Genomic DNA, 23,209 nt, shown 5'->3' on the forward strand with positions numbered 1-23,209 from the left:
AAATATTAGAACAGCATCACCTGATTGGTACCTGGTCCCATTTGATTAGAGTACTTTGGTTCATCTTTTTACTCTAAGATGCTATCCACCTTTAAAGTAAGATGTGTTCCTTGGAGAGAACAGAGAGATGGATTTTGTGTCTTACTCTCTCCATTCATCCAACTTGTGTCTTTTGATTAGAGAACTGAGACCAATTTAAAGCCATCAATTGAAATGTATGTTAGTTGCAATTGTCCTACTGCTGATTTTTGGTGGCATTGTGTTCTCAGTGGAACTCTGTGTTTTAATAACTATGGCTTCCTATGTCGTCACACACTGTCTTTGCTATGTCCATTCCTTTGTTCAACTGAAAACACTGTTTCCTATATTTTCTTTAGGTTTGATTTGTTTATATCATAGAAATTTTTTCTTTCAGTTCAGTTATAGTGGGTAGTTTTGCTGGGTATGTTATTACAGGTTGGCAATCATAGCCTTTTAGGACTTGGAATGCATTGCTCCAGGCTCTTCTGAATTTAAAAGTTTCCATTGTGAAACTGGCTGTTATTTTGAGGATTTTCTCTTATATATGACTTGGGTTTTTTCTCTTGGAGTTTTCAATACATTTTTGTTTGTTTTGTGTATGTAGTGTTTTACTTATGATATGTTGTGGGGATTTTCAAATACTGACAGTTTTGTAATCAGAGGGTTCTTACATGTTACCAACAGTCACAGACAGAGCATGATGGAGGTGTGCATGTGCACACAGACACATGCAAACTGGTTACTCAAAGTTCATATTCTGTTCAGATTTGACTGCACATCGAGAGACACTGGTTTAATGGCATTTGCCACACAGGTTATGTCTGGAAACAAAGAAATAGGCCTCTCTCCTTCCTTCCTTCCTTCCTTCCTTCCTTCCTTCCTTCCTTCCTTCCTTCCTTCCTTCCCTCCTTCCTTCCTTCCTTCCTTCCCCCCCATCTTTCTCTCTTTTCCTTCCTTACCTCCCTTCCTTCTTTTGTAGAAAACACTTTGCAATTTTAAGATGTCTCTTGAGTTTAGGAAACATTATAACTATAGTGAAAGATGAGTCTAACTTGTCAATATATCTCATGGCCTTCGTCTGTCATATCAAGTCTTAAGGACTAATGAACTTCAAATGCCTGGGAACCAGTTTCCCTTTGTAAAGCTAGAAATGGCCATTTAAGTGAAAATGAAGTAGCTAAGGTTAAAATGCAAATTGCTGCACAGTTGTGCGGTAGAAAAGATGAGAGGGAAGGATAGTGCTATGACTAATTGAGCCAGATCTCCTACCAAAACCCAAAACTTAAAATAATTGACCTGATTATCTACACATAAAATGGTAGAAATAGGTACTTGATTTTCTTAATTTAGCAAAAATTAACATAACCACTACTGTGTACCCATGGACATGTTAGATACCAGGAACANAGAAGGAAGTGTACATGCCATTACCTGTGCTTTGGTGGAAGTACACAGAGGGTACATGAAACTGCCCCTGACCTGAACCTCTGTACTATGAACAATCTAACATTCTGAAGTTGAGAAATGCAATTAGTTGGTATTTCTGTGTATGTGTGTATGTGGAGGTGGGGGTGGGGTGGAGAATCGAGTGATAGCTCATTTGGTAAGCATTCTGTGTACTAGCATGTACACACACACACACACACACACACACACACACACACACATTAAACAATTCTGGAACAGATGAACCAATTCTATTAAGTTTTTGAATTTTTTAAGCTAAAACTTATTTTGAAATGAAAAGACAGATTTCTCACTTCCAATGTGGTAATTAACTTAATAACAGGAATTAGTTTCCTAATGCTTAAAATAGAAATAGGTCATCAATTTAAAAAAAGGAAGCTGTTTGTCCCAGAATTTGCCATTTAGTTTTGGAAAACTGAAAAAGGTCAGAAAATATTTAACAGAGAAACTGATTACATTATGTTTTAAGCAAACATTCATGAGGACACACTGCTTTTGTTTATGATGGATGGCGGATGGGCAAGACTCTTTAGCCTGCTATGGGGATTTGAGATGAGATCCTTCAGCCATAGTTCAGATGTAGAACTGAAACGTAGGGTCCATGTTAGCACTGTTGCTCTGTGGACTTTGCCTGGTTAATAAACATCTCTGAGCACACCTTTCCCCTGGTTTGCTTGAATGAGGATGCTTGTTATAAGAGGGTACCTTCCAAATGATGAAAAAAAAAAATAAGGCCAAATTCTATAGTACAGCTCTAGTGAACCAATACTGTATGTATGTATGTATGTATGTATGTATGTATGTATGTATAAAAAACAAAAGCAAATGAGAGCAGTAATCTCTATAAAATACATCCACATTGACAGGAGTTAAGACAATCATAAAACACGAGCAGACTCAGTAATCTTGCGAGAGTCCACACACGCTGATGTCAAATGATCTTTCACTTAGAACAGGCAAGGGCAGGCCAGTTTTCGATGCGCTATGGCTTTCCTGCAATTTACTGAAAAAGATTGTGCCTTTCCATCTCTCTTCAGTGAAGCTTCGGGTGGACTGCAGNTAACTCCAGAAGTGTTCAGATCTCAGTGTTATCATCTCATGCTGAACACAAAGCAATCCAGTCCAANAGCAAAGGAAAGAAACAGCATTATAGACATGTGCAAATGATGGCCACATTGGAACAGCCAAGGTGGTCAAGAGCTGATCTACACTGAGCCATGCTCAATACAGACAGGGCACCTGCTGCCAGAGTCACTCACTGCAGTGACACGGTCAGCAGCACACAGCCCGTGGCTTAACCNCAATACAATCTTAAGACTCATGACCCGTGCAGCCCCTCACTGGAATTATTCTATTCNGCTAGCACACTGATCATCACCTCTAACTCCAGAGCTTTTGTTTTACTTGGCTTGTTTATATTATTCATACAAACAACTCTATACACTAAACAAATAAAGCAATGAAGCGAAGAGAGATTATATGAAAGTTCAAGGGTCATGGCAAGTATCCCTTCATTTTCTTCCCCAATTCTAAATTTAAGGGCTATTTATCGCTAATTTACTCTCTTTCTAGTCCCACTCTGTTCCCGCGGTTTCACCATGTATTACATACAGCTCTGCCTCATGCCTGTCAGCAAGTGCACTGNCTTTCATGGGCAAGACAGGCCGAAGCCTGTGACTGGAGAAGGGCAAGCTCAAGGCAGAGAGGAGATCAAGCGGGTGCAAGGCATTACCTANTTCACTGTCCAGCTCCTCGGTGTGTACCCCTTCTTCTCCAAAGGAAGAGCAGGAATGAGACAGAAAAGAGAAAGACAAATTCAGACACCAGCACCAAGAGAGAAACTCCATTAGAAAAACAGCAGAAAAAAAACCCATCATTACAGCGACCTTACCTGAATTGTGGTTACTTTCACTGGCTTTGGCTAGTAAACTCCTGACCTCAGTGTAAATNACAAAATGGTAAGAGCTGATATTGGCAAAATAATTAGACGGCTCATTTCCTTGCATGTCAAAATGTTATTTGATTGGTTGTAAATGATGACAAATACCTCTGAGGTTTCCATGTTCTTAAGTGGGAAGTCACTTATTACACACCTTATTTGCAGTAGACAAAGCCGTGAGACCTTTCGATATAGGTCCTTTTAATCCTTCAATAATCCTCTCATCACAGAAGCAATTACACTCACAATTAGAGCATTACTTAACTTAAAAGTAATGCGGCTTGGAAAAGGGAAAGTGAGGTCAAATTGAAAAGGGAGATTGTATAATGTCCCCAGTGCCTTTCAAGAGGGGGAGAAAGATCAACTATGCCGCGGTGATACATATCAAGGAAATGATGCTTGAAGGCTGCGCTGAAGGGGCATCATGGCAGGCAGAGCTCACCGATTTGAGTTTGTTTGTTGATTTGTACATAAGCTTTCTAAGCCAACGGTTCAGANATAGTTGAGTGAAATTGTGCTCAATTATTTCAGCTAGCAAAACAAGTCACTTCTGACCTCCTCTGGCTGTCAATAAAATAAGTTGGTTATTACTGAGATGAGAACATGGCACAGCACACAACATTCATTTTGTTGCTAAAGGCTCCCGAGCTACAGAGAGCAGGTGGCTGTCGCCTACCCTGGAAGGAAGCTACATGACCCCAGAGGCAAGGGGGTTCAAACCTCTTTCCGGTGTATATGCCAGTGTTCAGGGTACACTGTGGACTGTCTTAGATACTAACCATTAATCAGCTAATCCTGGTAGCTAGTTTGACCTCAGGATTCTGTCTTTGCCTCCTGGTAGAGTCTACAGACAGGCTGCCATGCCCAACTGGCATGAGCAATCAGTTTTGAATAGCATTCTTTATGTTGTTATTATTGTTTAAAGATCAGATTTAAATAAAGTAAGGTCTGTAATAAGTGACTTCCCACTTAAGAACAAGGAAACCTCAAAGATATTACAAAATGCAAAACTGCCCATTTAGTATTACCTAATGAGGTGCACAGGAAGGCTTGTTCACCCCCCACGCCAGTGAGTATGTGCCAGCCACTGTGTTAGGCAACTGTTAAAACTGGCACAAATACAATGACTCTTTTGGAAGAAAAGACATGTACAAAACTAAACAAAATCCAGTGAAATTAAGACCATGCCTAAGTCTCCAGAGTACGCTACACACTAGAGTGACGTGAATGTATCTGAAGCCAAGGTCATGGAAATGGTATCTGAGCTACAATGTGAAAGATGCATGGGTGTCAATGAAAACCACTCAATTCAAGCTCTGTGAGAGCCGGATGCTTTGCTGTCGCATTCACTGACATGTCCGCAGGGTCTCCAGCGGATGGATGTCTCACATAGAAGATATTCAGCAACTGTGAGCAATGTGACCACATTCTAAGGAGGAAGCCCTGAGCATCCAACTGTTAGGCAGCAACTCAGTGAGGTCTAGTGGGAGTGCAAAGCAAAAGGCAGGGCAGGGCAGAGCAGAGCGAGGGTGGCTGGACAGGCAGACCAGAACAGGCAGTTACTAGGCAACCAGAGAGGCCCCAGCAGTGCAGAGAAGACACCCTCACACTGACATGGAAACAAAACAAAACAAAGCAAAAAAAAAAAAAAAAAAACCAAAACAACCAACTGCTGAGAGCAGCAGAAGGAAGGGATCTAGGTAGGAGACATGTGTAATCCAGTTAGGAGCTCTACAGGTGGGGAAGAAAAGACGGAGTGGATTTCAGACATATTAAGGAAGCGTGTGAACTGAGCTGACTCGTGCATTAGAAATGGAGGTGAAGAAAGGTGATGGATCAATTGGATTCCTGAATGTGTACCCATTTACTTCCAACCAACACGGGGAGCATTGAGTATAGGGTCAATAGTTCAGTTCTAATTATCCTGAGTCAGAAATCTCTTTGAGACAGCCCGCTGGAGCAAAACCACAGGCAACTAAAAACGTTGACCTGAAACTACAAGGAAGGCCAAGACTTCTAATGGTGCTAGACAAATATTGATGACCAAAGGAGTAATTATATTTATGAATAAAATTCCATGGGCAGGTGGACCAGAGTATAAGACTTTTAACTGTATATAGTACTTTGCAATATTAGCTTGCATTTCCCATGCAGGCACAGTATGTGTGAGAAGTGGAATTTCTTGATCCAGATCATGACAGCAAACAGTGAGGCAAGGCAGCTCTGTGCTTACAGCAAAACCANGAACTGACAGCTGCCATCATGTGATTATGTGTTTATGCTGTCTGTGCACTCACATATCATTCTAAATGAATGAAATATGTGATTCTTATATTGATGAGATAATTACTGAATGACCTGCACTGGATATGCATGTATACTTGTGTCAAGGAAAATGCTGTTAGTATAAGAACAAAACATTCTGTAGCTTTTCATAATGCACCTGTTCCACAGCAGTTTTCTCAATGAAAGGCCTTCTATCATCTATTATCATACATTCCCCATGTACTTATGGTAGACATGAACTCTGAAGATGCTATGTAATAAAAATGGTTAAACTGCCTTCAAACTCATCTCTTGTCAAAGAGATTAAACCTGTTCCATGAAGTTGTACTAAAGTACAGTTCACAGAAAGCATGGAGTGTTCTCATCTTTGAAAACTGGTTACCTATGTATTATATTAAACAGAATCACAGAATACTCAAATGGCCATTACTCCCCACGTATGAGACACTGATCTGCTCACACACCTAGTTTACTCCTTCTTCAGCTAAGGGAGCAAGGAACTGGAGTAAAATGAGCATGCGGACTGTGCCTCTTAAATTAGAAACACATATATTTCCACTTGAACTTGTTCCAATAAACATGAACGTGCAAACCTATATTTATTGAACAAAATCTGCAGCCATATGTAACAGAAAAATCACAGAGTACAAGGCTTTTAACTGTATAGTACTTTGCAATATTAGCTTGCATTTTCCAAATATCACCATTTATGCATATGAAACAATTGTGCACTACAGGGTAAATTAATAAAGCTTTGGTATCTCACAGGTAAATATGTTATTATATGTGTATATTTATGTGTATATATACATATATGCTATATATTATAATATATATTATAATGNATTACTATATTATTATAATTATTCCACAACTAATACACAATTAATTATAGTATTAATTCAAATGCCAGGATTGTATAATGAGCAACAAGGCAAGGCAAGCTTTTGCCTTTTAATAAGTTCACAAGAGAAAGCAATCTTGACAGAACTTGGGACAGATTCTAGTGCTAAAGAGAATATACTTGCTCTGCATTAAGTTTTCTTCTGCTTTGGAGAAATGATGAGAAACTCCAAATACTTGAAATAATCCTTTTCAACAGAGACTTGTATAGTCAGAAGGAATGTCTAGAAGATGAAGATACAGCTCTAGCCTTCCAAAAATTACAGCTGCGTTTTAAGCAGTAAAGGCATTCCTAACGTGTCATTGACCCTAAACTAAACAAGCAATACAATTATGAAAAAAGAGGCAAGAAATCTGTTTTTTTCCCTGAAGGCTTTTACAGCACAGGTTAAGATCTAGTCCATTAGTAAACGTGAAACATCAAACCATCTTTGGTTTCTATATTCCTGGAGAGTTTCTCTAGAGTCTTTTCCAAGTCTGACCTGCCTCTATTCCCAACAGTCATCCTGGAATGTACATGTCTTTTGATGAATTGTTCTTCTAAAAGAATTCTATTTCATTCCCTCCTTTATTCTAAGCCACAGTGTGTTTCCTGAAAATGGAACAAAGCACTCCAATGTTACAAGCCCATTTGCCATGTGAGCACTCTTTGGCAAATGTGCAATGAGCTCTGCCCCCATCGTGCAGATCCTAAAACCTCTTGGTCCTTACCATCATCTTCACATTCTTCCAGAGGCTTCTGCTGTTTGTTCAGGCACCGAGGGTCTAACCATGATGTTGTTTTCGTGTTGTGGCTGAAACCCAGAGACAACAACAAGACGTTTGTTTAAGGAGAAAGAATGACAACACAGTACAAAGCCTTGCATATCTGCTCATGAAGCACAAAAGAGATGCATTCCAATAGTACAGGCAAAATACTAGAGGGCTGGAGGCTAGACCGACAGTGGCCTAGGATGAGTGTGGGAAGGAGGTTTTCCTTTCTAAGATATAATCAACGAGTTACTGAATGCTTAAAACATAATGCTGGCATTATTTCTGAATAATAGATACAAATGACATGCTTTTCTTATTCAGTCTATGCCTGTCTAGACTTATTCATCAGTCTTCACACTTGCCTAAGAGTAACTTTTAATTACATGTAAATTCGCCTATAACGTCAATTTAGAATACTGAAAGCCACAAATGAGGTGGCACTGTCACTCCCTGTGTCACATTAAGCCCTTTCCTGACACTGTGGAGCCCCTTGATCATGTAGCACCTCGAAGATACTCATATACATCACTCTGTAAGATCAACATTGAGGCATTTAATGAACTAACTAATTGACTTCTTTATCAATGGATGGGCGGATTTGTGCCATAGGATGTATGTGGAGATCTAAGAACACCTAACAGGAGTCAGTTCTCTTGTGTCATCATTAGGGTCCCATGTGTTGAACTCAAGTGTCAGATTTGGTGGTAAGTAAGCTCTCGGACTGGTAAGCTGTTGTGCTGTTTCCTAAAGCAGGCCTTAAAGAGGTCAAAGGCACCCCAAATAGAATCCAGGAAAGAGAAAGGGAAGGGAGGGGGGAAGGCAGAGAGGAGGGGAAAGGGGAGAGGAAAGAAACACACAGAGAGAAACAGACATGCTGCCCAAATGTCTCCTGAAGGGTACAGGCCAACCCTAGAGGTTTCGGCAGACTGTGACTGGGGCCTTTTGAGTACGGAAATATCCCAAGGGTCTTTTATCCTTCAGTTATGTTAGAAATGTCACAGGCAAAGTGGGAAGTGTCGCCTTTGTGCTTCTCCAAGTGGATCAAGACACGGGGGTCAGAGTTCTACTTGAGCCTGATTCACTGAACAACTAAGTGGGTGAGATGTGACCTCCAAGGTTAAGAGGTTTGGCCCAAAACTAGAAGTAAAAACAAGAACTGGGGAGCAGGGGGAAGAGATATTTGAAGTTTTGGCATGAATCCTTTTTATCCCAAGTTTACAGTTTGGGTTATCAATGTAAGAGGATAGAGCTCCATCAGCCTTTTAGATGCAAATCTTACTAATTATTAAAGAGAAAATTATGCCTATACAAATGAATTTTGCCATTTCACCATGTTAAACAACAACAACAAACGAAAATACTACAGCGATTCTCATCATCACTTTGCTCTGTGGGACTGTTTGTAACCATGAGAACCTCATTTCATATGTTAGTTTAATTCTCATAACAACCCTCTGGGGAAACTAATGAGCAGTAACATTATCACNCCCATTTTACAGAAGAGAAAAATGGGAATATAAAGGTGAAATCTGCCAAAGGACATGGCTGACACATGGCAGAAATAGAAATGAAAGCCAGGGGGTTGTAGAGCTGACTCTGAGGTCTGAACTTCTACACAATGATGCAGCAACACTCTACTGGACACTGCCGGGAGGCAAGAGAATGCACCTTTCAGAAACAAGTATTTGTTTTAGCTATAATGCTATGGCTATGATAAAATATGACAAAAGTAATCTGGGGAGGAAAGGGATTATTTCATTGTACAGCTCTAAGTCCACCATCAAGGGAAGGCAGGTCTCGGGCTTAATGTAGTAACTGATGCAGAGGCCATGGTGGAGTGATGCCTACTGGCTTNCTCAGCCTTCTTAAATAACTCAGGATAAGCTGCCCAGGGCTAGCAACACCTCCATTGGCTGAACTCATCCATATCAGTCATTACTCAAGAAAATGCTCTTCAGCCGGGGCAATTTTGTAGAGATATTTTCTCAGTTGAGTTTCTTTTTATCAAATATGTTTCGGTTTGTGTCAAGTTGACCAAAAGTACCCAAACAAACAAAAAACAAAAGAAAAAAAGAAAAACAACCAAAGCAACCAAATAAACAAAAAACAAACCCCAAAAGGCCAATTAACTCCTTTTGGACACACAAACACATAACTTATATATCAATAATCTTCCATATTGATTCCCAATATCTCATATTAACATTAGTATCACAATATAGAATACTCCAACTTTTAAAAATCCCAGTCTTTAAAAAATGAAAGACTTTAAAAGTTCAGTCTCTTTAAAAATAACTAGTCATTTTCAGAACTCATGTCTGCTCTAAGATATCCAAAACCTCATTAAAATATCCAAACTATCTCAAATGTGAACTCCTATAAAATAAAAAGTAAGCACAGGGTCCCCAATGAAGGAGCTAGGACCCAAGGAACTGAAGGAGTTTGCAGCCCCATGGGAGGAACATCAATATGAACTAACCAGTACCCACAGAGCTCCTTGGGACTAAATCACCAATCAAAGAAAACCCATGGTGGGACTGACTGGTGGCTCTAGCTGCATATGTAGCAGAGGTCATCAATGAGAGGAGAGACCCTAGGTCCTGTGAAGGTTTCATGCATCAGTGTAGGGGAATGCCAGGGACAGGAATGGGAGTGGGTGGGTTGGGGAGCAGGGGGAGGGGATAAGGGATTTTCGGAGGGGAAACTAGGAAAGGGGATAACATTTGAAATGTAAATAAAGAAAATATATAATTAAAAAAGTAAGTTACATACTTATTTTTAAAAGGAAGAGCTAGAGTCTAGTTACTATCAGATTAAAGAAAAGTCAAACTCTATCATAATAAATATATAAACTCAGTGACTGTCCAGTGTTTGGAACTCAAAATCCTCTGGGCTTCAGGGGACTTCAGCAGCTCAACCCCTCTGGCTCTGGCACACAGAACACACATAATACATCTGCCAGGCTCAGGCCGGCTTCTCTCCGAAGCTGCTGCTGTTTGGGGTGGCTGCTCCATTGTACTGCGATCTCCAGAATGCTGGGATCTCCACCAGATCTGAGGTAGCAGCCTTACCAATGACCTCTCTCAGTCTGTGTTCAGGGCCTCTGGCCCTGACACAGGATGCCAAGCCTCAATTTCTCTCCTTGATTTCTTAAATCCTGGGGCTTCTACTACAACTGAGGCTGCAACATCACCAGTGGCCTCTTCTGGACTCTCACAGTGCCAAATTTCAGCTGCTGTCCATGACTACCTCACAACTTCAAAACCAGCCATTACNTGGGAACTCTTATATATCACTCTGCTTAGCTGCCATCATGAGGTATAGTTTTGGCCTCCTCTGGTCCACAGTTTCTGTGTGGTGATCTTGAGGAAATATTTCTAGACATATGATCCTCAATGATGGTGCCTTCTTTTTAAACACAACTAATTTCTCAGCTCCAGTATCACTTATCGCAGTAAAGCAAAAGTTACACTTTGGAGGTGCAGGTCTCTTGTTAATTACAGCCAATTCTTAAGGCCTAGCTAACCAGGATCACAAATTTTATATTGAAATTATCAAAGGGCCACAACAGAGTCTATACTGAACCCTTAAAACAACCCTCTTATACTTTACAAGTCAGGGCTTTCATTATCTCAAAAGATATCAGCATTCATATCTTCTGAGCTCCCACAAGCCTACTGAGTACTCAATAGCTTTTCGAGCTCAATATTCTGAAGTCCTACCATAATCTTAAATAACAGTCAAGTCTGCCACAGTATCCCACTTCTGGTACCAATTTATGTCTTAAATTNTCTTTCTGTTGCTGTGATAAAACACCATGAACAAAAACAATTTCATCTTACAGCTTGCAGTCTATCATCCAGGAAAGTCAGGGCAGAAACTCAAGGCAGGGACTGATACAGAGGTCATGGAGGAGTACTTCATACTTCCAAATATGTCAACTTGACAAAACCTAACAGGTACAACCTTAAAGTTTGAAATAACTATAGATGGTCATGTCACTACAAGGAAGAATGCAGCTATATTCAATATACCTTTACCTAGATACCATCAATGGCAACACCTCTAGAAAGCAGTGCACTGGGTCAGCTAAGATATGTATCTATTCAGACTACAGAAATTTGAAAATTCCTGTCTGCATTATTAAGATTGGGTCTATGTGTGTACTATTCTTCCTCTGTCCATATTTTATTTTTGTTTTGAAGACAGGATCTCACAATGCAGGTTTGCCTCAAACTCGCCCTTGTCCTGAGAGCTGGGGCTTTGGGTATACACTACCATGTTCTTTAGACTATAGAATTTTCTTTTTCATTGCTTTGCTTGAAATGTCCTTGAGTTTTTGATGGTTTTTGTTTCTCAGGACTAGGGTTTGAGCCTGTGCTGTAGGCATACACAGCAAGCCTTCACTTGTATCCTCATCAGAATAATGTTTCCACTTTTATTTTCTAAAATATTGTGTAGAAATGATGCTCATTCTTCTATGACAGAATTCTTTATGAAAACTTGGGAGCCCTAAGAGTTCTTTTTCAGAAGTATAAAATTAAAAACTCATTTTCCTAATTGTTACAGGGCTCCTAAGGACACATGTTGTACTAGATGAAATTCAGTCTGTGTCTCTTGAATCACAGGTCCATTTCATGGGACTTTTCATATGTCTCTGTGTGACCTTGGTCAATAATGGTGGGACTTCTATCTTTCCTTCTTTGTTTGGCTTATAAACACTCATCCGTTTTACTAAACTTTTGATGACCGAAATATTCCATGCATTTTTTTTAGGGTTCAATTATACTGACTGTTCTTCATTCTCCCTTCTGATCTGAGTGTGTGTGTTAAGGATGTTGTTAAGATTTATTTTATTTTACATGTATAAGTGTTTGGCTTCACATATACATGTGTACCACATGCATGCAGGCACCCGTGGTAGCCACAAGAGGACACCAGAGCCTCTGAAATTGGAGTATCAAATTTTGTGAGCCACCATGTATGTGCTGGGAATGGAATCAGGTCCTCTGAATGAGCAGCCAGGGTTCTTAGCTGCTAAGGCGTCCCTTGCCTGGAGATTGACTTACTCTTCTTTCTCTAGGATCTTGAGATAAAGGCTTAGGAGTACAGACTAAAGCCATCTTTTTTTTTTTTTTTTAAATGCAGTTAATACTACACATATCTCTGTCATTCCCTGGCTTTTTACTCAATCTGAGATGTGATATTTTCATTTAATTTGATTTTTCTCTCAAGCTGAGCACTAAGGAGATTAAGGCAAGATAATAAGTTTGAGGTCAGGATGGCTACAAAGAAAGACTCAAGTCACAAGAATTTACAAAACNAAACAATTTCTTTTCAGACTACTGTTTTGGATTATTGATTCTTCCTTTTGCAAGAAGTCTGATGATTATTTTTGAAAATTCCTTTCTTCCTTTATTAGATAATTCTATAATGTTTACTCTTTTATGATTAATATTTTTATGATATGCTTTTCCTACACTTTTATGTTCAGCCAACCTCAACTGTTACATCTAAAATGAGGTTTAGAAAATTAATTTCATAGTTACTGATAATCACTAGCCATGTTCTGGCTTCCTGTCTCTTTTCCCAGATTTTCTGTGGGCCACTAGACTTGAGACCTCTTTTCTCTTTATCTGTACCACTTTCAATTGTTTATTTTGCTTTTGAAAAGGTGGCTTTGGGTATGTCTTAATCAGGGTTACTATTGCTGTGATGAGACACCGTGACCAAAGCAACTTGGGGAGGAAAAGGGCTTACTTTGTTCACAGTTCCATGTAAGAGTTTATCATCAAAAGTAGTGAGGGTAGGAACCCAAGCAGGGCAGGAACCTGGAGGCAGGAGCTAGTACAGAGGCCATGGAGGAGTGCTGCTTACTGGCTTGCTCCCATGGGTTNCTTAGCCTGCTTTCTGATAACACCCAGGACCACCAGGCTGGAGTGAGAGCCGCCCACAGTGGGTTAGGTCCTCCCCCACCCATAAATCACTAATTATGAAAATGGCCTACAGGCTTGCCTGCCTACAGCCTAATCTTATGGAGACATTTTCTCAACCGAGGCTTCCTCCTCTCTGATGACTCTAGCTTATGTCAGGTTGGCACACAACTAGCCAATATAAGGTGTTACATGTAAATATTAAGAGATCATATCATGTCACATTTGGAAGTACTTCACATGTATTTACATATCTCATCACATTTATATCTTCCTTCATATTACACAAACTGCAGGTGTTACCATCTATGCTTGCCTACACTTAACATTTTTTCCCTCTGATTTATAATTAACTTACTGTTTCTATCCTCTGAGTTAATTCAGAAAAATCAAGAGGTGAAGAGAAGTTTATCATATTTACTTGTACTTTGATTGTTCCTGCTCTGGTCCCCTTCTGCTCTAGCACTGTCTTCTGTAGCTGTTTAGTTTAGGGTAGGCTTGGTGTTGATCCCTTTTCTAGCTTTTGTTCATCTAAGAGCACCTTCATCCTAAAGGTCCTTTCAGTCTATGTACACACTGAGTTAGTTATTGCTCCTCTCTCAGGGCCAGAACGGCTTTGCTCTGCTTTCTAACCTGCCAGTTCTAAACCTTCNTGCGACCGTTTAATACAATTATGTTTGTGGTGATGACCAAACATAAAATTACTCTGTTGTTACTTCATAACTGTAATTTTNTACTCTTAAGAATCACAGTGTAAATATCAGATACATAGACTCTTAAAGGGGCTGCGACCCACAGGCTGAGAACCATTGTTCTGGCCTTTCACGGAGAAGCAAATCAGCTGTTATATTTGTATATTCTAAGATGTCATTTCTCCTCTGCAAAGATTTTATGTTTACGGATGATGGTTCAAATGAGAAATGTCGCCATACACTCGTGTGTTTGGAACACTTGGTGTCCAGTTGGTGGCTCTGTTTTGGGAGGTTACAGATGTTTTAGGATGTGGGGCCTTGTTGGAGAAAGTCCTAGGGGCCTGAGGAGTTCTGACAGCTTTGTGCCTAGCATCATTTCCAGTTAACTTTCTGTGTCTCTTATGTGAAAGGAATAAATGACCAGCTAGCTCCCTGCTCTGGCCACCTGCTGCCACGCCTTCCTGGTCATTATGGGTTCTCCCTCTGGAACTCTAACCAGAAATAAAGTCTTCCATAAGTTGCTTTTGGCTGTGGTACTTTATTACAGCAACAGAAAAGTAATGACTTGATATGCATTTTTTTATAAATGTATCCAATCCGAGCTCACCTAATTTCTTCAATCTGTAGTTTCTCCTCAATAAATGTGGGAAATTTGGACACATCGATTCTTTGGATTTTTTCTCTAGCCCACTTACTGTCTTTTCCTAAGACTTTGGTCACCACTGTGGGATGTTTTGTTGTTGACCTGAAAGCTCCTAAAAGTCTGCTCCATTACTTCTCTGCTAAGTGTTTGTGTGGTTCAGCTCAGGTAATCTCTGTTTTCCACATTCGGCCTCTGTCTTTTGTTTCACTCTGCTGTTGACAGTGCTGTCAGACCCAGCTACTGGGCTTTTAATTTGATGCATTTTATTTAATGATTCAGGTTTTCTTCTTTTATATTTTCTACTGTTTGGCTGAAACTTTCCGTTTTTGTCTGTGTTTCAAGTATGTTTATAATTGACTAGTGAATTATTTTGTAATGGCTGTAAGTATGTATGTAGTCATTCATTCAGTTATGAAACAAGATCTCTAAATGTTGCTCAGGCTGGCCCTAGATTCTCCATCCTTCTGCCTCAGCCTTCCCAGTGTTGAGAGTCCAGGTGTGCGCACCCATGCCTAACTATAATGTGTGTTTGTAAAATCTTAGACAATGCTAACACCTCTGCAATCTTGATGTTGGAATCTGTTGACTTTTCTTTCGCTTACTTTGAGATCTTTCTGGCTCTTGCTACAAGAAATTTATCTTNTCTGTCAATTAACCAATCAATCATTATCTATCGTGGTACTGTGAATTAAATGTAGGTCCTAACACATACTAGGCAAATGTCCTCTGACACGGAGCTATAACCCAAAGCCTTTATTATTTTGCAAGAGGGTATTAAATATGTTGCTACGTAGCCAGGCGTGGTGACGCACGCCTTTAATCCCAGCACTCTGGAGGCAGAGGCAGGAGGATTTCTGAGTTCGAGGCCAACCTGGTCTACAAAGTGATTTCTAGGACATCCAGGGCTATACAGAGAAACCCTGTCTCAAAAAACAACAACAACAACAACCCAAAAAAACCCAAACAAACAAACAAAACATGTCGCTAAAGAAGGCCTTTGAAATCTTGTTATCCCAGCCAAATAAATGGGTGGATTATAGGCTTTTGACAGCCCAGGCCCAACTAAGAAGTGACTGTTTTATAAACTTGAATATTCAAAGTATTAAATTACAAAACTATAGATGTCACTTAAACATACTTTAACTGGCTTATCTTGTAACTGCTCCAGAGAAGAACAGTTAGTTGTTGGTGGGCCTTATGTCATTTTCAATGACACTAGATAGGGAAGGACATCCTTGTTATCCTGTCCCACCCCACCCCCACCCTCCACCCCCCATTTGGGGAGGTTCATTCCAGCTACTTTCCAGGCTGCGCTTGATACTGATGAAGCTGGAATGGAATAGAATCTCATTATTGTTGCAAAGTAGGGCCTCCACCTGTGGGCTCTACTATAGGACAATGATGGAAATCCTGACTCTCCTCTAAGCCTCTCTGGACAACACTCTAGAAGGCAAACAGTAGCTTGCTCCTCCCCAGGTAGAAGAGAAACCCACCCTCTCCTCTAACAGTCCTACGGTATTTATATGGGGGAAGGACAGGTGGCACTGTTTCCATCTCTAAGGCAAGTCTTTCCAAGAGTACCCTGGCAGGCAGGTTTGGCTCCCATCAGACTATTAAGGGGTCATCTCTAGGGTCCCTCTTGACCCTGGCTGATGGGGGAAAGGGGAGGAACCTGGCATGGTGTTTCTTTCTGGGGTACAGGAGCTGCTCACCAAACGCTGTCTGGCTTATATGATTCCCAGTCCTTCCCTAGTCATTGAGCTAGAGAAAGCAGGCTTGCATCAGGACCATCTGTTTGTCTCTCTGCTAGTGTTTCTGGGTTGCCAGTTCCTTTTGCTCAAAGCCTGGGATAACTGAATTAAAAAGAAAGCTCCATGTTCCTTTGATGGCACACTTGAGACTGCCTGCTCACTGGCTCCCCTCAGTCCTCCACGCCAGTTTGCTACACAATGCACAAGGTTTCTAGGTNTATGTTTTGTCTTTAGTGGTCATCTTTATAGTATTTTAGATTTTCCGCAAACTGCAAACAAAACCAATCTAGTATTTATATTTTTCTAAATCTATAAAACACGCATTCATTAGATTCATATCTAATTAAACTTGCTATTCAATGCAAGATACTCTAAGCTCATTTCAGAATGAAAAGACCACTGAAAGTTTAGGGGTACGTGTGTGTGTGTATGTGTATGTATGTATAAAATTTAGGTTAGCATATAAATTGCAAGTATGTATGAATGTTTATACATATAAATGAACATGTATGTATGTATGTATGTATGTATGTATGTGCTAGGGATCAAATCTAGCCTTCATATATACAAGGCAGGAGCTCTACCACTAAACTATATCTCTAACCTTAAATGGAGTATATAGCTAATACCTATTGGAATAATAGCTGAAAAGCTAGTGTCATACATGTCAGAGCCACAATTTTTAAGATTAGAGCAATAAANGTCAAAGCTATGTTAACTTACAAAGAGGACAGAGTGTGTACTTCAGCCAACTGTAGTATGGGGCTGGCTTTTCATACACTGTTAGCATATTGAACTTGTTTTTCTAAAACTTATCAACTCGGTCCTTGGCAAAATTATTGGCAGATTCTTTTCCAGGAATGTCTATTTCACATATTATTTGGTACTGGGAACATCTCTATTATATATTCCTTTGTTTGGCATAATTCTAGTTAATGGACATAGTTTCAAAGGCAATTTGCTATGGAATCTAACTATGAATGTTTGAACTTAAATGTGGTACCCAGTTTTCTTTGAGCAATGTTGAAATTCATGCATGTGATGAATATGGTGGGAATGGAAGCAATGACGCTAAATGTTACCAATCCAGGCACTTTACGCAGCACTCTCCCCAACCCTCAGGAAACGTGGGTACCATCCATCATAACCTTTCACAGATATGGGAGAGGACCAAAGAAGCAAGGATCCCAGGTCACACAGCTGAGAAGGGGAAAACACAAAGCACTGACCACTGTGCCTTCTATGCTACTGTGTTTAATAAGCATCCACTATTAACAAGAACCAGGCTGAACNGTGGGTGTCTCTGCCCTCTGGCTGGAGAATACCAGAGCTCCTTCCAGGCCTCGTAAACTTCTTCCCAGCTGGGTTTCAAAAGTGACTGTTCTGAGCCTCTAGCTTTCTTTCTCACACCCATGTGTTTAGGAAAATGAATAATTTTAATTTTTATTGCCCTTTTTCTAATAACAAAATATATGACATCTATGAAATTTTAAAACTCACAGAAATATATAGTACAGTTAGAACACAGACCCTTCACTTAGATGCATGCATGCATTTTAGAAAGTTGAATTGCTTTAAATATTCTTTGGCAATGCTTCCTTTTGCTGATTCAATTAATAGGGCGTTTATGTGAGGATAATACATCTATCTATATTTTGTTTATGTACTGGGAATACAATTAGAACCATTATACTACTGCTCTAACAGAATAATTGACCACCCATCCATCTGTGATCTAGAAAAAATAGTACATGTTGTGGAAAGCAGAGTCTTGCTACCACAGTGGCACAAAACACAAAGGGAAAAAAACATCGTCCACATCAGTCAAAGTAAAAGCCCCTGGACTTTGAAAAGCACTTGAGAAAAATCGCAATTACAATAAATTATGTCCAGAGTGGATAAAGAAGCCTGAGTAAGCCTAAGGAGTAAGAAAACTAAAGAAAAACATGCCAACAATTTATCATTTTAATGGCTAAATAGAATAGTTATTTATTATAATTATATAGCAAGATCCAGTTGTCTTACCCCTTCAAGAAATTATAGACCTTATGCTTCCTAAAACCTTTCGCACTGAATAATTAAGAATGATGTGGATGAAAACTGTTTTTATGAGAAGTCTGTTTAATCTCGGAGAAGAATAATGTGGTTTTGGGATCAGTTTCCTCAGGCTTAACTGATATGCAGAGCAGGAACAGGAAGGCAGAGCGAGAAGGGCACTTTCAGTAGAGAAAATGGTATACATTACTCTATGAAATAGACTTCTCCATTTTCAGTATAGGCCATCTCCCAGTTTTCAGGTAGAGGACCTAAATTATCCTCTGCAGAAAGAGGTAGGTACTGAGGGAACTTCTGAGAAGGGTCCGTGATGGGAGCAGCGAGGACGCTACTATTCACAGGCGGGAGCGTTGCTTCTTGGAGAGTGTGCTCGTCCTGGTCTCCAGAGTCGGCTGCGTCAGGCACAGGGAGAGAGAAAAACAAGCACAGAACTGTTCAACAACACACCACAAGCCTGGGAAACACACAACGAATACATCTGTGTTCTTTCCCCACACTCATTTGTGATCCTAGATTCTGTTAACAGATATTAATTATGCATAATAATGGCCTGCATTATGTCATCTCCGCACATGTGTATAATATGTTTGCATTATATTAACTCACTACCCTATTTTATACCCTCTCATCTTCTCTTCGCATGTAGCCTGCCTTCTATTTTACTCTTGCATCTTCTAGTGACCCATGAGTTTCTCATTGCGCTGCTTACAGAAACTTATGAATGCATTGCCAATGGCAGTGTCACTGAAGAAAGTGCCTCTGTCTCCTCGAATCAACCAGTAATTATGTATAAAGCATCACAGGGTGTGGGACTTTGTGAGCCACTTCCTTTTNATAGCAGCCCATTGCCAAGCCCAATCTTACAGAGACCTTGAGCATGTAATCAGGGATACTGGGATGAAGGCTGCACCGGTGATGTCATGCCTAGTTGTTAGAGTTCCACACTACTTTCCAGCTTTTTGAGCTCTTACATTCTTTCATCCCTTCCTCTGCAATGTTTTCTGAGCCTCAGTGAGGGTGTTACAAATGTCTTACCAATAGGTAGGCATTTAATAATTATGAAATTCCTGTACTGTGTATCTCTGATGAACACAGTTGCAAAAATTCTCAATAAAACACTTGCAAACCTAATTCCAGAACCCGTCAAAAAGATCTTTCATCCTGTTCAAGTTGGCTTTATTCCAAAAATGGTTGAGAGATGATTCAGTCAGTAGGTGTAATGTGTCACCATTAATAGACTCAGACAGAAATCACTTGATCATTTCAAGAGAAATAGAAAGAGAAGGAAAAGAAGGAGGAAGAGGAGGAGGAAGAGGAGAAGGAAGAGGAGGAGGGGGAGAGGAAGAAGAAGAAGAAGGAGAAGGAGGAGAAGGAGGAGAAGGAGAAGGAGAAGAAGAGAAGAAGAAGAAGAAGAAGAAGAAGAAGAAGAAGAAGAAGAAGAAGAAGAAGAAGAAGAAGAAGAAGAAGAAGAAGAACCACCCCCCCCATCCCTACCTCCACCAATCCATACATTTTTTTAAATAGACCTTATCTTTTCCTAATTGCTGGTTATCAGCTATGGCTTCTGCTTCACTTGGATAAACAGAAGGAATCAGAGTGACTAGCATGGCTGGCGATACAGTTGAGCAGCAGAACATAGGCTTGTCACATTCAGGGGCTTGGTTCAATATCTAGCACAAAAGGATCCACCCAAACAAAACAAAAATAGCAAAACTTAAAATATCTTGAAGATATCAAATAAGAAACCAATGTGTCAACTGGAACCCTAAAGGTTCTATTCCAAGATGTCCTCAAACTGAGCTGAACTCTCATTCCATAAATTTATCCAGTTTCCTAATTTTTTTTGGGGGGGGGAGTAGGGGGCGGAGGTCAGGGGAGCTCAAATTGAACATACAGGCACAGTGGTATTTTTGTGTAAGCTTTTAGAAGAGTTTTGATAGATACCAGGAAAGATCAAATACTGACAAATTTGGAAAGAATATAAAAGTTTAGAATATGAAGACTCACTGGCATACAGTGAGTCAGAACTGAGACTCCTTTGGGAAACTAAAGAGACTGTTCTTGTGAAAACCAAGACAGTTACCTCAGAATGGTTATCATGTGGGTGGATCTTAAAGGAAGGTTCTCAGTGAACGTGTCTCCCTTGCCTCTGTATTAACCAGAAACATCAAGGATGATGCCATCCAAACACCCATAAACAGCCCTGCTGACATTCCTGCTGATGTTTTTATAGAGNATGGTGAGATTAAATGTCAAACTTCATGGGGATTCGACATAAAATAACCAGGACAGTCATTTTCAGTCTCCCACGTCATTCCTCTGTAGACATTTCTGAGTCTAGGAGAGATGGTCTGAGAATAGGAGATAAAAAAGATAGATTCTCACGCCGTCTGATGAACGGCTGGTGAAGTCAACACCCCAGAAGGAAGGTTCTCCAAAAGGTGGATGGCAGAAGGCTAAGCCTACAAAAGATGAGCAGTTCTGCCAGAGCCTAGCACCACTAACTAGGCCAACATCTCCCACCTCTTATTTTGGTGCCATCATTCAGGCTCCTGTTTGGAGGTCATTCTAGGTCTAGGTGGTCCAGATAGAAACAGACAAACCCATTTGTGGTTCCCATTCACACTTTTGGATTTAGGAAGATTCTCTGATTTTTGCCTTTTCCATTGCTTCAGGCACTCGTAAATGTTGCAAAGCTAAACATGAAGGTCAGGTGTCTTAAATTACATTTCTATTGCTATCATAAAACACCAAAACCAAAAGCAAATTGGGAAGGAAATGGTATATTTGTGCTTTCTATTGTAATCTATCAGAGGGAAGTTAGACCAGGAACTCAAGGCAGAAATCTGGAGACAGGAACTGGCTGAGGGCATGGAGGAATGCTGCTTACTGGCTTATTCCCCATGGTTTATTCAGCCTGCATATGTGTGTGTGTGTGTGTATATATATATATATATATATATATATATATATATGTATGTGTGTGTGTGTGTGTGTGTGTTCGTGTGTGTATACACACACATACACCTGCAGGCTGAATGGTTATCATGTGGGTTGATACACACACACACACACACACACACACACACACACACATACACACAAAACCCAGGATCACCTGCCCAGGAGTAGCACTGCCCCCAGACAGTTGGCCCTCACATATCAATTGTTAACCAAGAAAATGCACTACAGACTTGCCTACAAGCAAATCATATTGGAGACATTTTCTTAAGAGTCCCTCTTCTTCAATGACTAGCTTGTGTCAAGCTGACATAAAACTAAGCAGCACATCAGGTGTACAAACTCTGGTAGAGCACCTGGCAGCTTGTTGATGCTGAGATGCTCAGGTAGACAGGTCTTTACCCGTGCTATGCCAGGGGCCGTGTGTCTTAGTAAGACCTACACAGAGAAGAGTAGAGAGGAAAGGTGGTGGGCGTTGCTGAAGATTCACGTCTGAAACCAGGGCTGTCCCTCAGGCTACTCAACTGCTTCATTCCGTAAAATCGCTTTCCTTCTCAAACCAATCCAAATCAAGTCTCACAACTTATATCTAAAAGTACAGGCTAATAGAAATTTAGAACAGAAAAGACATCAAACAACACCGGAAGTCATCTTGAAATGAATAGATATCAATATAAACTGAGTAATTAGCAAGAATGAAAAGACTCATCCTTAACTCCACAGACGTCAACACACACTCATTTCTGACGTTCTTCTGGAAGTTGAACTTCCCATGCAGAAATGTGTCCCAAGACCCCCAGACCTACTTCTAAATACTAATATGGTTCCTTGCTACAAACAACAGGATTGAGGTATATATTTAAAGGGACTTTTTTTTTAAGTACCAAATTGAAAAAAACTCAGTTCATACAAGAATCATGTTTTCAGACAGTTCACCAAAGAATGTATGGACATAAAGTAAGGTAGCAAGTGAGTTCTTTAAAGTCTTCATTTTACTCCTATCAGTGATTTGAACTTAGCTCCTCAATCTTGAGCAGCCAAGACATACTCACTGATCTGTCTCTCCAGTCCCATAATTGTTTTCTTAATGTTTATGGGTTTCCAAATAATAGTGTACTTTGGCCAACAGTATAATTCTACCACCATTAAATAGATAAGAAGTATTTACCCTGAGTGGCCCCTCGCAGCTCTGGAATTCAGGAACTGTTTGTTGAAGACTGTCCCACTACCCAGCGTTCCACCACCAGTCCTCTGATTAGTATCTGCTCATTGCTGAGTGTCTGCTATCATCACATCAGAAAGAAGGTACAGGCTATGCCCTCAGGATGCGTGTGGCCATTATTCTATCTGGGGTCCCACTACAGACACTGAATGTTACACTGGCATCATTATGGGGTACAATTTCATCAAATGATCCAAGCAAAGGACAGCAGCAATGTCAGATTATTTTTTAATGTCCTGGTGAGTATGCTCACATAGTGCTTCTACATTTGGATGGGACTGCCATAAATTTAGCAAAGCCAGTCTAAAGCAGAGCTAGGACCTTATTANGCTGTTGTTCAAGGGGCTGTTAGCTCAGAGTTGGTGGATTGCAAGTTAAAGAGGTAGACAGGGCAAAGTTATTTGGAGCAATTCCTTTTATACATACATCACAGAAGAGGTAGTGTTAGTTAACTGAAAGCATCAGTTTGAGTTAGTGCATGACAAAGCATCAGTGTCATAAATTAGTATTTATTTAACATATTCTTTACATGCTGAGGTTATCCTACCACACAGACACATCAAGCAACCCTTCCTGTCTTTCC

General features: G+C 40.2%; 1 protein-coding gene across 1 annotated transcript in view; it reads right to left on the reverse strand.

Moving 5' to 3' along the window:
• Window positions 1-23,209, reverse strand: part of Magi1 (membrane associated guanylate kinase, WW and PDZ domain containing 1) — a 631,196-nt gene that overhangs the window by 98,719 nt on the left and 509,268 nt on the right. Inside the window, exons 5-7 of the mRNA XM_021164131.2 lie at window positions 18,634-18,835; window positions 7,328-7,410; window positions 3,221-3,256 (exon numbers count right to left, since the gene is read on the reverse strand). Coding sequence (XP_021019790.1) covers window positions 3,221-3,256; window positions 7,328-7,410; window positions 18,634-18,835 — 321 coding nt within the window. The remainder of the gene's footprint in view (window positions 1-3,220; window positions 3,257-7,327; window positions 7,411-18,633; window positions 18,836-23,209) is intronic.

The sequence above is a fragment of the Mus caroli genome, chromosome 6, assembly GCF_900094665.2.
Source record: "Mus caroli chromosome 6, CAROLI_EIJ_v1.1, whole genome shotgun sequence".
Classification (NCBI taxonomy): Eukaryota; Metazoa; Chordata; class Mammalia; order Rodentia; family Muridae; genus Mus; species Mus caroli.